The sequence below is a fragment of the Cladophialophora bantiana genome (genome assembly GCF_000835475.1).
Source record: "Cladophialophora bantiana CBS 173.52 unplaced genomic scaffold supercont1.4, whole genome shotgun sequence".
Classification (NCBI taxonomy): domain Eukaryota; kingdom Fungi; phylum Ascomycota; class Eurotiomycetes; order Chaetothyriales; family Herpotrichiellaceae; genus Cladophialophora; species Cladophialophora bantiana.
Window position 1 is genome coordinate 2,168,192 of NW_015971578.1, and position 13,426 is coordinate 2,181,617.

General features: G+C 49.8%; 7 protein-coding genes across 7 annotated transcripts; 3 read left to right on the plus strand and 4 right to left on the minus strand.

The window, feature by feature from the left end:
• Positions 1 to 169: 169 nt before the first annotated feature.
• Z519_03564 (uncharacterized protein) lies at positions 170 to 1,561 on the plus strand (the record flags this gene model as incomplete). Its single annotated transcript, XM_016761314.1, has 2 exons — positions 170 to 1,416; positions 1,471 to 1,561. 2 exons carry the CDS (start codon positions 170 to 172, stop codon positions 1,559 to 1,561), a joined length of 1,338 nt encoding a protein of 445 aa, XP_016623164.1.
• A 233-nt stretch (positions 1,562 to 1,794) lies between these two features.
• Z519_03565 (uncharacterized protein) lies at positions 1,795 to 2,155 on the minus strand (the record flags this gene model as incomplete). The annotated part of the gene is made up of 3 exons (XM_016761315.1): positions 1,795 to 1,927; positions 1,952 to 2,009; positions 2,074 to 2,155. The coding sequence occupies 3 exons, from the start codon at positions 2,153 to 2,155 to the stop codon at positions 1,795 to 1,797; spliced, it is 273 nt and encodes a 90-aa protein (XP_016623165.1).
• Positions 2,156 to 4,212: 2,057 nt separating this feature from the next.
• Positions 4,213 to 6,114, minus strand: Z519_03566 (uncharacterized protein; the record flags this gene model as incomplete). The annotated part of the gene is made up of 1 exon (XM_016761316.1): positions 4,213 to 6,114. One exon carries the CDS (start codon positions 6,112 to 6,114, stop codon positions 4,213 to 4,215), a length of 1,902 nt encoding a protein of 633 aa, XP_016623166.1.
• Positions 6,115 to 7,287: 1,173 nt separating this feature from the next.
• Positions 7,288 to 7,464, minus strand: Z519_03567 (uncharacterized protein; the record flags this gene model as incomplete). Its single annotated transcript, XM_016761317.1, has 1 exon — positions 7,288 to 7,464. One exon carries the CDS (start codon positions 7,462 to 7,464, stop codon positions 7,288 to 7,290), a length of 177 nt encoding a protein of 58 aa, XP_016623167.1.
• A 37-nt stretch (positions 7,465 to 7,501) lies between these two features.
• Positions 7,502 to 7,951, plus strand: Z519_03568 (uncharacterized protein; the record flags this gene model as incomplete). Its single annotated transcript, XM_016761318.1, has 2 exons — positions 7,502 to 7,639; positions 7,706 to 7,951. The coding sequence occupies 2 exons, from the start codon at positions 7,502 to 7,504 to the stop codon at positions 7,949 to 7,951; spliced, it is 384 nt and encodes a 127-aa protein (XP_016623168.1).
• Positions 7,952 to 9,274: 1,323 nt separating this feature from the next.
• Z519_03569 (uncharacterized protein) lies at positions 9,275 to 10,548 on the plus strand (the record flags this gene model as incomplete). Its single annotated transcript, XM_016761319.1, has 4 exons — positions 9,275 to 9,347; positions 9,399 to 9,458; positions 9,516 to 9,641; positions 9,695 to 10,548. The coding sequence occupies 4 exons, from the start codon at positions 9,275 to 9,277 to the stop codon at positions 10,546 to 10,548; spliced, it is 1,113 nt and encodes a 370-aa protein (XP_016623169.1).
• Positions 10,549 to 12,200: 1,652 nt separating this feature from the next.
• On the minus strand, positions 12,201 to 13,376 carry Z519_03570 (uncharacterized protein; the record flags this gene model as incomplete). Its single annotated transcript, XM_016761320.1, has 3 exons — positions 12,201 to 12,599; positions 12,663 to 13,187; positions 13,260 to 13,376. The coding sequence occupies 3 exons, from the start codon at positions 13,374 to 13,376 to the stop codon at positions 12,201 to 12,203; spliced, it is 1,041 nt and encodes a 346-aa protein (XP_016623170.1).
• Positions 13,377 to 13,426: the final 50 nt, after the last annotated feature.

Genomic DNA, 13,426 nt, shown 5'->3' on the forward strand with positions numbered 1-13,426 from the left:
CGACCCGTACCCACCAAGCCACTTCTGTTCCCCTCCGCCCCTGGTGCGCCGTGGCGTTTGGAATATCCGCAGAGGGCGTCGCGCTCAGATTTTGAAGAACGGCGAACCGTTCCCGCTCTGTTTGGACCAGGTTGAGCAAGGATCCCAGCATATCTACCTTGTGGCTCCAATGTCAACAAGTATTCAGAGTGACTCGGCATCTGATCAAGCCGACGTCCGTATATGCGAAGACAAATTGAACATTGTGATCGTGGGAGCGGGGTTAGCAGGTCTGGCTGCCGCCATTTCCTGTGCTCTTGCAGGACACAGGGTCACAGTCTTCGAGGCCGCCAAAGAACTGGCTGAGATCGGTGCTGGACTACAAATCACCCCGAATGCTTCGAGATTATTTCGAGAATGGGGCCTGGAAGATTCAATCAAGGCCCTAGCTGCAATACCGAAGGTACTGGCTGTGCACAGATACAGGGACGGCAAGGTCCTGGCAGAGGACCGGGAGTTTGACAAGAGCATTCAGCAAAAATACGGAATCCCCTTCCTTGACATTCATCGGGTTGATTTGCAGAATATCTTATATAATAAAGCCCTCTCGCTCGGTGTCATTGTGCAGCTCGATTGTCGCGTGTCGTTGGTTGAGAGCACTCCGGCAGGGCCGAAAGTCATCTTCAAATCTGGTCAAGAAGTTAAGAGCGACCTTGTCGTTGGGGCTGACGGACTGTGGTCAAAATGCAGAGAGAGCATGTTGAAGAAAGCCGACGAGCCGCTACCGACTGGAGACTTGGCTTACAGAATTGTTCTTCAACTTGACAAGATCACAGATACTGAATTGAGGCATTGGATCGCTAACCCTCAGGTTCATTTCTGGATCGGTCCTTATTCCCACGCAGTGGCATACTCAATCAGAGGCGGCACGATGTACAATATAGTCCTCCTTTGCCCAGACGACCTCCCGCACGGACTTTCACGAACGGCAGGCTCAGTCAGTGAGATGCAGGCATTCTTTGCTGGGTGGGATCCCATACTCACCCGTTTCCTCAAGCAAGTTGACCAAGTCGACAAGTGGAAACTGATGCATCGAGAAGAGGTCGTATCATGGACGAATCTGGAGAAGAACTTCGTCTTACTCGGCGATTCCTGCCACCCAATGCTTCCCTATCTTGCACAAGGTGCAAATTCATCCATAGAAGATGGGGCGGTCCTAGGAAGATTGCTGTCCTACGTCACATCCAAGGAACAATTGCCGTCGGCGATCACGCTCTATGAACACCTCCGTAAACCCAGAAGCGAGAGGATTGCCCGAGAAACCTTCCATCAGAGGGAGGAATTCCACATGCCTGACGGCCCGGAACAGCAGGAAAGGGACAAGCTCTTCGAATCACAACTGGGTAAAGAGATATCTGGCAAGTTTCCTAGCCGTTGGTACGTGTTTACTTTGACTTCGCTGATGTGGGATGATGCTGAACCTAATTGTAGGACCTGTCCAGAGGTACAGCCATGGCTTTACGGTTACGACGCTTATCGAGAAGCAGATGAGGCGGTGAAGTTGGCACCGTTTGAATCTTAGACGATACCCAAGATGAAAGCTTTTCGTGAGGACCGTGAAAGCCTTTTATCCACAAGGTTACGTCGTTGGAATATGATAGTGGAGAATGTATTGAGAGATATAGCAGGCCAGTCATATCGTACTCCACGATGTCTTGGGAACATCTATATAGGGTATTTGAACCACCTGTAACCGCTGGATATTGCGAAGTTTTTGATGCAGTTCAGCATACTCCAGGACCTCTGCCTATGTAGTCACATTCGCACAGAATCATCCTCATATTGGGCATCGATTCTCTTATCTGCTTGCTGTCGGGTGAGTCCGACCTCCGCAGCACCACGAGGGATCATCTCTGCCTCATATGCGTCGATGGCATCTTTCAGGGATCTGCTGCCTGTATGGACTGCCTACAATGCATCAACAATCTCGCTAGCGTCTTTCAATGCGTTGTTGAGACCTTGGCCCCTATCTGTACAAAGCAAAACAAAAGGTCAATGAGTGAAACGTGAGCAGGAAATCACTGGGTGACTCACGTGGAAGCATCGCATGGGCTGCGTCGCCAGCCAATGTGACTCTCCCATCGGTATTGTCCCACGGGAACGGTGCGAACTGCATTCCGGGGTCGACCGGGAAAATTTCATCATTCTGGAGCGCAAGTGCAGCCGTTCGGAAAGGTTCAGACAGTTGTGATGCCCGGGTTTTAAAGTATCATAAGGCGTTCTTGTGGATCTCCAAGGTCGGCTGCGTATGGAGGACCTCTCCAGTAGAAGCAGATTTCATGGATCCAGTTTTCTGGATCGTCTTTGTCCGAAACATCACCACTGTAAATAATTTGCGGTGGTTAGGCTCTGAAAAATGTTCTCGGGTTTGCCTTGAGAAGGAAAGTGGATGTAGTAATCGTTACCTGCAAGAAGCGCAGTGCATCCATCACCGGAAAATGCAAGCTTCACAATAGGATGATGCATACGCAAGAATAATGCTTATTCTGCAGTGTATTTTACGACGTGGTTGATCATCGTCAAGTCGGTCCCAAGCAGCTTGCCATTATCGCCGCAGAGAAATTCCCGTACCTGAGATTTAGAGCTATCACAACCTAAGAGACAAGCAGCAGTCTCCTGAGAACCGTCCTCGAATTCGGCGGTGACTTGCTCAGGCGATTTGATACTGGCATTCAGGAGGCGTTTGCTAAACTATAGCTCTACGAAGTCGACGGCTGAGAGCGTAGTTAAGCATACATCGGTGGATGGGGGGCTCAACTTTGATATTCAACTTCTGGTTCTCGCTCAAGAGCCTGCGAAGTTTCTTCCGCGGCACAACTTCCCCCGTGTCTGCGTCGAGATGTGAAAATGTTTGATCTAGTGAGGATCGACTGTCGCTTCGTGTAGACGCGCTCCAAGACTGTCTGGTAAGAGCTTCAAATACTCCTCGCCCTAGTGAATGAGTATTCCCAGATTTTCTTCCTGAGCATCGCTTCCATATGCTCAGAGACGTCTTTCAGGGAGGCGCTCACCCCAATCTCGTGTCTTTTTCAAAAATTTCTTCTCTTGTCTCTCGCTCGAACAGGATGTACTGGACTCCTGCCTAATACACCTCAGTTTCGACATATCACTTTGACCCGAGGGCGGTTGTTTGCTTCTGAGGTTCGCACCTTTTCAGCCTAGAAGCAATAGCAAGCCCACAAATACCTGCCGTATATTCGAGTCAGAGCCTAATCGTTGGGCGTATTGATGGATATACCTCCTCCTACGACGAGCACGGGGTTTTCTAGCGAAATAGCAGAGCCCCTCATTTCACCCCACCTCATTTCAAGTTTTTCAACTGGAAAATCAATCCAGTTTGCCGCAGAATGTTCATCTTGGGAGCATTCGAATCATCACATTTAGTGACGCCCGAAATTAGGCTTCCCATCTTTTAGGCGCCCTTGGGTGAGGCTTCGGTGACGTATTTATGGATATGGCATTACATGCGCGAATAGCGGGATGGCGAAGCGCCATGGTTGAGCATGGTGAATGCATTTTCCAAAATTGCCTCGATCATGAATATCACCTTTAATTACCGGGTACATTGAGAAAGAAGGCAGGCAGATTTGTCAGGAAGAGTGATTCCCCCTTTGTCCCACAAGGCAATTTCGGCGAACGCAGTTCACCAACATGCAGCTTGCCCCTGAACATTCTTCATCAATGAATCTCGTCAAGAATCATATCCAAAGATGCGACAAGGCAGGAAACGACCCGTGTCTCTGTGGTAGAGCACTGAGCAAGCACCGACAAGTTGTACAAAACGCAGAAAGTAGAATTCAGTCTTCTGAATTGGTGGAGCTTCATTTGACTTCCAACAGCGTGGCTGATATCGAAAGTTTACGAAATAAATCCGTTGTCCGTTTAGCTTGAACGAGTCTGAAATTGATCTTTCATGTGTACAACACACAAACTAAAGGCCTTGGATCTGAAGCTGTCATCTTTCGCCGGGTGAGTCTGCCCCTTGTCTAACGACATGAGAGCAAACTTCATGGGTATGAAGCAAAAGGGCAGCCAGTCTCGCAGATTTCTTCAAGCAAACGCCCTAGTCTCATTCCTGCTGATATCAACGAAAGACAAACCCCTCTGCTAACTCCAAACAAATGAAGAGCATTCGATCCTGGTATGGGCTCGAGGAAGCAGAATGTCACACCTCTATCGGATGGTTACCCCAATCCTTGCGCCGGGGGGTTGAGGGATGGATGCGCCGTATGTCGCATTCCCCAACATGCTGGCGCCTCCAGAGTGACCATCCTCTGCAGTGTGTTCACCCGCGGGGTCAAAAAACCCTCCATTAGCCTCATCATCGCCCTCTATGTCGTCTTCATCGTGATATTGTTCGCCAGGCCAATATGTTCCCCCAGGAGAATATGTCCCACCATCAGTCTCCAACCCGTCATACGGCCCCATATCCTCACCGTGTTCCATATCACCACTGTGTTCCATGTCCTCACCGTGTTCCATATCACCACCGTGTTCCATATCACCACTGTGTTCCATATCGTCACCGTGTTCCATATCGCCACTGTGTTCCATATCGCCACTGTGTTCCATATCGTCACCGTGTTCCATATCGCCACTGTGTTCCATATCGCCACTGTGTTCCATATCGCCACTGTGTTCCATATCGTCACCGTGTTCCATATCGCCACTGTGTTCCATATCGTCACCGTGTTCCATATCGCCACTGTGTTCCATATCGTCACCGTGTTCCATATCGCCACTGTGTTCCATATCGCCACTGTGTTCCATATCGCCACTGTGTTCCATATCGTCACCGTGTTCCATATCGCCACTGTGTTCCATATCGTCACCGTGTTCCATATCATTGCCGAGATTCATGTTGTTGAGGAAATTCGTATTGTATGCGTTGGAATCTACACCGTTGCCAGCATTCGTGCTGTTGGCGAAGTTCGTGTTGTATGTGCTGGAGTCCCCGCCGTTATTGACGTTCGCGCCGCTATGGACACCAGCACCGTGATCGAATCCCGCGCCCATACTGGGATCCATACCCATACTGGGATCCGCACCCATACTGGGATCCGAAGGGTATGTGTTAGGATCGGTGGGGTATGCATTAGGATCTGAAGGGTATGCGTTAGGATCTAAAGAGTCTTCGTTAGGATCCGAAGGGTATGCGTTAGGATCGGTGGGGTATGCGTTAGGATCTGAAGGGTACGCGTTGGGATTTACAGTTCCCCCTGGGTACATATTCGGGTACTGCTGATTTTGCCATTTTTGCAGACCAGTTTGGATAAGACCTGTGACTGTGGTATTCGCTGCATTCGCACCGATACCTGTGAGCTGGCTCTTCAAGTCATCTTGCCAATTGTAGCTGGGCTGCTGGCCATAATACGAGTTTGGGTCAGTTGCTCCTGAGCCGAATGGGAAAGAGTTCTCATTTGGTGGGTATGAACTTGTCGGTCGATGTTCATTATCAGGAGCGATGGTACCCGGATGCAGGGGTTTTGGAGGTGCTTGCGACACATGTGGCTGCTGAGCACTCGGGACTTCGAACGGTGGCTCTTCCGGATGTCCCGGCTCGGTGTCTGGATGACCGAGTGGTGGTGGATGTTGGAGCCCAGTCCCGTGGGGTTCCCCTGGCAGTGGTGTTGCTGTTGGATGGTTCGGCTCTGTCCCATGGGGTTCTCCTGGCAGTGGCGTTTCTATTGGATGTTTGAGCTCAGTTCTGTGAGGTTCTCCTGGCAGTGGTGTTTCTGTTGGATGGCTCGGCTCTGTCCCGTGGGCTTCTCCTGGCAATGATGTTTCTGTTGGATGGTTCGGCTCTGTCCCATGGGGTTCTCCTGGCGGCGGTGGTTGCCGCTCTGGAGTTACTGGAGGGTTATGTGATGGTAATGATGGCGGCTCTGGTGGAGATGCTGGATGACTCGCTGGTGGTGGTGATGGTGGCTTCGCTGGAGCTGCTGGAGGGTTGGAAGGTGGTGGCGGCGGTGATGGTGGCTTCGCTGGAGCTGCAGGTTTGGGAGGGGGAGGTGGTGGTTCTTTAGGACCAGAGCTTGACGGCTTAGGAGTCTTTTTCAAACTGAATTTTCCCATTGCAGCGTAATAGGCAAGGTTGATAACACGAAGGTCGAGAACCTGGAAGTCTACCTAATCTCTATCAGAGGGAATTACTTTTTCTTCCAAGAATCCCAGGTGCGCAATCTATGAGTTATATACAATTTCAAATACCGCTGACTGTGCAAGTTCGCAGTATTTACAGCCATGAAGGTGGCCCTCTTTGGCGACATCCCACAGCACGATGCGTAGAGAGCTTGGAGGCGCAGCCTAGTTAGGCTAGAATACTGCGTGAACATACAAGGATTCGTTCTATTTAGGTCGAGCCGAGTACAAATCCCGGGCGGTGTAAAAGCGACGCGTCACAATGGTCAAAACAATGGCCAATCTATCTTACCATTAATTACGGGTGCAAACCCTTTCCAACTTTTGCCTTGATTAAACGCTACCAGCGGGTGGTTGTGGGCATGATAGCTGGTCAGTTGGCAAAACGACTTGTGTGGCGTAAGCGAGTCGCCATGATTCCACGTGTTGGGTGCCACGTAATCGGTAGAGAATGTGAAGAAACGCCATGTAAAATACAGGATATTTTCATGCCCAGGTAGGTAACTTGACCGTATAGTCTCATTGGCGGTCTTGGACCGAGTACCCAAGCGGGGGCCGGCCCCCCGCTACCCCTGTTCGTTATACTGGTATCCACTTGTCAAGCTAGCCCTTTATCACATTCCTACCACCCTGGCGCTAGTATGCGACTCCCTGGACTACCGACAGCTTCTCTACCTAGGTATGCATAGTGCTTATACCACCTTCATTCAACTGCATGTACGAGATGACAGGGACAATGCCACCCCGGCCTTACGGTAGCCGAAGCACTGACTTCTACGTCTAACAATAAACTTACTTCCCCTTGCAGCATAGGGTTGATGAATATGGAAGGTATTCTGGTCCATTTTTACCACTGTGGCACTGCCTCGGTCTGTCGCTTGCACTCGAAATATCGTCCTCAGGAGAAATAGCCCCAACCCACTGTTGCTCTCTGATAAGATTGAAGTTATTACTCAGCTTGACCGTTCCTTTAGCAACACGTGCAGACGAGTTACTATTTTTGATCGTGGTTGGAAATCCAGAAGTGGACGATATAAAGAAGTCAAAGTTTGCCTTGGCAAACGAGAAGAGCATATAACAGTACCAGTCCTCAAAATCCAACGTTTTTCAAGCCTCCATTGAGAATAACTTGCCGCTTATATTATCCCACTCAGTGCGTCCTCCATAGTACCCATACACCACACAATGGTTCTCGATCACGTGGAACATCTTGCCGAGCACGGACTTGAAGACATCGTCGATGGTGTCCACGACATTGCTGACGCCGCTGAAGATGCTTGGCATGATGGCGACGACCATTGCGACGACTCAGCCATGAACGATGGGAGCGGCCATTACGACGAACATGGAGGCGACGACGGCCAGTGGAACCATGAACATGATGGCCACCATCACCACCACGAGCACGCAGGCTGGGACCACTCCCACGACGGAAGCTACAACAAGCATGAAGGAGATTGTGAGTCCCCGACAACTCGATAGATCCATATCCGCGAACATTGTAGTCGCTAACTATTTCTTTCAGACCATGACGGCAGCCATGGTGAGGCACATGAAGGCTGGGGACACGATGATCATATGGGCCATCACATGGGGGGACACGATGATCATATGGGCCATCACATGGGTGGGCACGAAGATCATACTCACCCAGGATCTGGTCATCATGATGATAGTTATCATCAACAGCAACACCACCCAGAGGAGGATTGTCATCAACAGCAACATCACGATGACCAATGCCACGATATGTAGATTTCTCAGTTCTTGAGAGCGAGGGTGTGCGGGTACAGGGGATATTTCAGGATCTCGTTTGGATGTACTTTGTAGCTTCCGTGGGAAGGTTTGAGCACAGGTCAATGGGTTGTTACAGTCAATTTCTGAAAATTGGTTATTCCTTTGCGACATCGGAAGTTTTGTATTCACTTCTGTCGCTACATCCAATTTCATGTTGCTCTCTCCATTGCGTGCAATTATACTATACCTTCCAATCCCCTCTACTTCTTATGTATTGGAGTCCGATAGGGAATGGAACCTGTCACTCTGAATAGTACACTCACACTCCCCAATTTCGCTGGAAAAGACAAGAAACATTGATGGGGGGAATTATTACGCGGTTGATGAGTATAATTTGGGTTTATCAGGGAAGCTGCTGGTGATCCTGGGAATCGGAGGGATTAAGACTCAGGATCCTCCTTACTACGTAGTTATTCTAGACTGAAACCTCTAGCTTGTTGCTGGGAATGAAGGCTTCTGATGTCCAGACTCTGGAAGGCAACAACACCTCGACTATGAAACATGACTGACCAGAGGTTCTATAGAAACTTCCCTTGAGGTGAGTCACCGGCAGCCGGCTGCAATATTCAATACATCACTTGAAGAGGACTAGCGGTGGATATCGACATGAGATCCATAGCATTGATGAGTGGCACGCAGAGCGTACTCCGTGCTTTACAAAATAATGTGAGATGGAAATCCATTGCTCGGGCGCCGTCACTTCTGCCATTCTGTCTGCTAGTAGCTAGAACCCGGCCAGTAAGTTGCATGTCAGCTGCGCGTCTGACTGCCCCCCAGCCTACAACATAAGAAATCCCCTGACCTAAGCACAGTTCCCGATATAGATTGAAATTGTAATCCAATCGTGGGAACGGCCAGTGGATGAGGGACCGCCAGCCTTGCGGAGGTGCATCCGTGCGCAGCCCGATTTCAAGCAATCTTGGCAGAGAGGGGCAACAGAAGCTTAAATTAGCATGTGGGGAGCCTCCCGTACCGGTTATTGTAGCTACCAGTTGGAGTCTGAGAATATTGTCACTTTCTGCAGAGGGGCAACGCTATATACAGCCATAGGGCCATTTCGGCACTAAAATTGGTTGGGCTCAGCCTCCAGTACTAGGCCCCCCTTACAAGAAGCCAAAGTCAGCTCAAGTAGCTGAGCATAAGAATAAAATTCACCCATCACTATCTCTACTGCAACTTTGCTACCATCGAACTCGCTCGTTAGCATAGCAATTCTCGGTTTTGTGTCAATCTTTGCATTTCCTACCTCTACTTGACTACTCTCTTTTGATTTGCCTAGACTACACACTCTCTCAAAATGAATTCGGTATCAAGCATGGGAGCGGGTATGGGCGCCGGAATGTCACAGTATTGGAAGAAGCATATAGCCGGTACGTCCCCAAGCCACCCCATGAATTGAAGACTTGTTGATGGTTGGGCAGACAGTGTCTGGCTGCGGCTTTTTGTATATCTATTAGCCGCGCTTGCTATTTTGTTCCAGAGTGAGCTATGCCTTCCAACCCGTGTTGCAGTCGTACCTATTAACTGTTTCTGTAAAGGTCTAGTCATTCTGGGTGACGTACCAGGTGCCCAAGGAGCAGGTAGTGGTACATCAGGATATTATCTTTTACAGTTCAACTCCGTTGATGGAGAAGCAACAACTCGACTCCGCATCGGTTACACAGGTTCGTATTGTGATGAGCACAGAGTGAGAAGATGGCGGCTGACTCTGGCGTAGCAATGTGTTGTTCGCTTTCCAGCGGGCCTGAACACTGTGCCATCACAGTCGGTAAAGATCACGCGTCAAGCATTCGATACCTATCCATCGGATCAAACAACATATACAATTTCGAAGCATTGCCTGCTAATCAAACACTTAACTCTGTGCTGTTTGAGGTGGGGGCATCTTTGCAAAATGATGTCTTCATTGTGTTTCCCGCAATTCCTGGCATGTTCTTGGCCCTCGGAGTCATCATGTTTGCCATCTACGGTACATTAAACAAGCCTTGGGTTGGCCCAGCATCCTCCTGGAGGCAGTCACAAAGGAACCGCAGGCTCGACATACTGCGGATTGCCATGATCGCTCTTATCGGTCTTTCAGTCGTCTTCGCTTTCGCCGCTGCTGTGTCGAATTCGCAAATGTTCGCAGCAGTCCAGCTGGCCACGAGCCACAACACGCAAGCGCCGGGGGTATTCCAGGTGACAAAGGGCACTGCTGCGCTAGCGTTACATTGGCTGGCGGTGATTTCGACTCTCGGTTTCCTTATCGGCATTATTCAGACACACGTCGAAATCAGCGCCGTCAAGATCAAGGTCAACCCCGACGATACAGCGGGAACGACGGGTGGCAGCCAATTCCAGGCGAACGGCAGCACGGTTGAGAGAGCTTCCCTCCTGAAGGATGCAGAGCCTATGGCGATGAACCCAGCTGGCTTGGCCCCACAGGTTCCTAATCCAAACACGAGCAATCCGGGTGGGCCGGCTGGAGGCATGGGGGCACGAGGAGGAATGAGAGGCGGCGCGATGGGTGCTCGTGGAGGAATGGCAGCACGAGGTCGGGGAGGCGTTGCGCCCCGAGGACGAGGAATGTAAGAAAACGCATATGGACCTACTCTGTAATCGTATCGGGTGGGTAATTCTAGGTCAGTCTTTCCGGCAGTTTCGAAAATGGCAGCAGATAAACCTCGCTTCAACTGGGCTCTGAAGCTTATACGGGTTCCATAACAGACGGCGGATTCGAGCTCATTTTACACAATCAATTAAGCCTGGATTCAAAGGAAAAGAAAGATTGCGAAATCCTACCGTGTGATATGTCTCGTTTGCAACACTACACTCCCTAGTGATAGTCTGGTACAACAGCTTGCTCAGAACAACTAGGCATTTCACCTGGCGCGAAATTGCAAGCTTAGTTAATGACTTTAGTTCTCTCACGGCACTCGAAGAGGTAAAGCAATACCCGCAGCTCTGAAGTAAAAACGGGGGTTGTGGTAGCTGCACGGACGAAACCTTAAAGGGAGTTGGTCTCCTTGTCCTCTGATATAACGGCCGAGAATGGACTGACCATTCTAAAATCTGGCTAGGAGATTTAAGTCTCCGTTGGGAAAGTGAACTAATCTTCGCAGCGATGGCGATGAACGGGGTAGCCCAGATCCCGGTAAGGCCATTACTGCACGGAGTACCTCGTACAAAGTAAAGCCCCGCAGTGATATTGCTTGTGGCTGTCTGACGTGAATATTGGCACACTGAGCCCTTTCCCGTTTCTAACTGGGTCGGTTGTTTTAGCGGACCCCGACTACCGGAGGCTTGAGCAGCGGCCGCCTGTATTGGAGTTACAAGGTAAAAGTCAAGGGACTGACCTTGTAATCACGGGGTGGCAATGAACTGGTAAGTAATGCGGGTAATAAAAAAAAGGTTAAAATCAAGGTTAGACGAATCGGAAGATTGCTCCGATTTAAGGCCTATGAGGTTCAGGCCCGCGGTTAGTTTAGATCGACGATGGTCCTTCTAGTGCTTGGTGAGCTTGGTCTTACTTAAGTAGGCTTATTATCAGTCAGGGGCCAGATGAGGCCAGGTGCACCCCATAATTGGCGATTTCATTGTCAGCCCTGGGGCTGCTACAGAATCCTATTTTCACCTCACATGGACGGATTACTCCGTCCTGGACGCAAGAAGCAAAGTCTTCGAACCCCCTCAAGCTGCTGATCTTATGCTCCCAACCACAGATCGACTCCCCCCACAGTAGCAGGTTGGTTGAAAGGGTTCCCTGGCTGTCATCCGGAGACTGACCGGTTCTTGGCCGTGGAGATTTCTATCAAAATGCCTGCCCACCCTTTCTTGCAGTGATGTTTGGAAGTCCCACCACTACGCGGACCTCGGGAGTAATCCGCAGTAATGGGTTCTCTACGTGCGACCACAAACAGCGGAGAAAGCAGCCGTCTCACAGAAGTGAATCCTCCAATTGGTTAAATCCGTCAACTGACTCGTTATCTGATTGAGGGGGTAGATGAGCCTTACTCAAATCTCCCGGCCCCTCATCTCACATGTAAGTGTTGTCGGGTACCGGACTTTCTCCGGTCAATGCCCTTTCCGTCGTTCACAGTCTGAAATTTCATGAGTCTAACATCCGCATATGGTTAAAGTTGATTTTTTAGCTATGTACAGGCCTCTCCCTATATACAAGGGCCAGCAACCCATGTTGGCCGATGTATCAAGCATTATTAGACATGAAATTCTGACGGCCAACCTTATCTGAATTCTTCGCCGTAACCGTAATATTCATTGTCGCGTGGGTCCACTAGCATCCTTCTTGATGAGAATGCATCCCAATAACCCGAATCTGGAGGTTGCATGTAATACGGCATCATCATCGGCCTTCGTTTGGTTGCCACCGGTGGCATATCGAATGCCTCGTATTGTCTCACAGGAACATGTGACCTACGGTTGGGCCCAACACAGAGGGTGGCAGCCGTAGTCAGAGTCGAAATGAAGAGTAGCGCGACGGCGATCCATATCAGAGCCAAGAAGACATTCCCTTGTTGTGCGGACACACCAATCTGCTCCCCGTTGGCGTTGATCCCGTTGACAACGATTGTCGTGATTGCTGTGGCGATACCCGCACAAATCGTAAGACTTAGCAAGGCGAGCTGGAGCGACAGTCAACATTCTGTTACGAGAGGCCCAAGGTTATAACCAATCAAACGACTTACCACAGAGGTGATGAGGATAAATTTCACAGCGGCCTTGCTGGTTGTGAATAAAACCCAGAGCGCCGCCAATGTAGCCAAGATCAAGAAGGCAAGTCCAATGAGGAAGAAAACGACCATAGCTGCACCAGCAGACTGCACGTAGATGAATGCGCTCGTAATCCCGTTTGGCCAGTCTAGGTCTTCGAAAGATATGTCTTCTCCGAGGGCGTTACCAAGGCGTGTCATGGCCGTCTCCATGATCTTGACGAGGTCAAAACGCCGCGACAGCGACGGAGTCTCGCAGTGAGTAATAACGGCGCTTGCATGATCATCTTGATAAGATGGTAGATAATTGCCTTCGCAATAATTGATAGCGTAAACGGAGTAGTATTCGAAGAGATCTAGCTCCGCATATCCCAGCGTGAGGGTTCCGTTGACGACGGCAGTACCGTTGATTGTGAGCGTTCCATTTACAAACTCAACACAATTGCATCCGTTGCCGGTCCCGTTGTTGAATTTTGTATTTGCTATTTGAGATATGTTAAGCTAGTTCATGTCAGCCAGCTTTCACCCAAGCAGAGAGAGTGTGTGAGTGAGTGAGAGTGATGTTTGACTCACGTTGAACATATCAAGATTCGTAAGTGTGGTTGTTGAGTATCCTCCCAGGAGACAAATAAACATTAATGCAGTGGCGGCGAGCGCCGAAAGCAGCGTTAGCAAAGGGGAGACTCTCATGATAAGACCAGAGAAAGCGTAGAGAAGTTGTAAATGACAGTGGGAATACA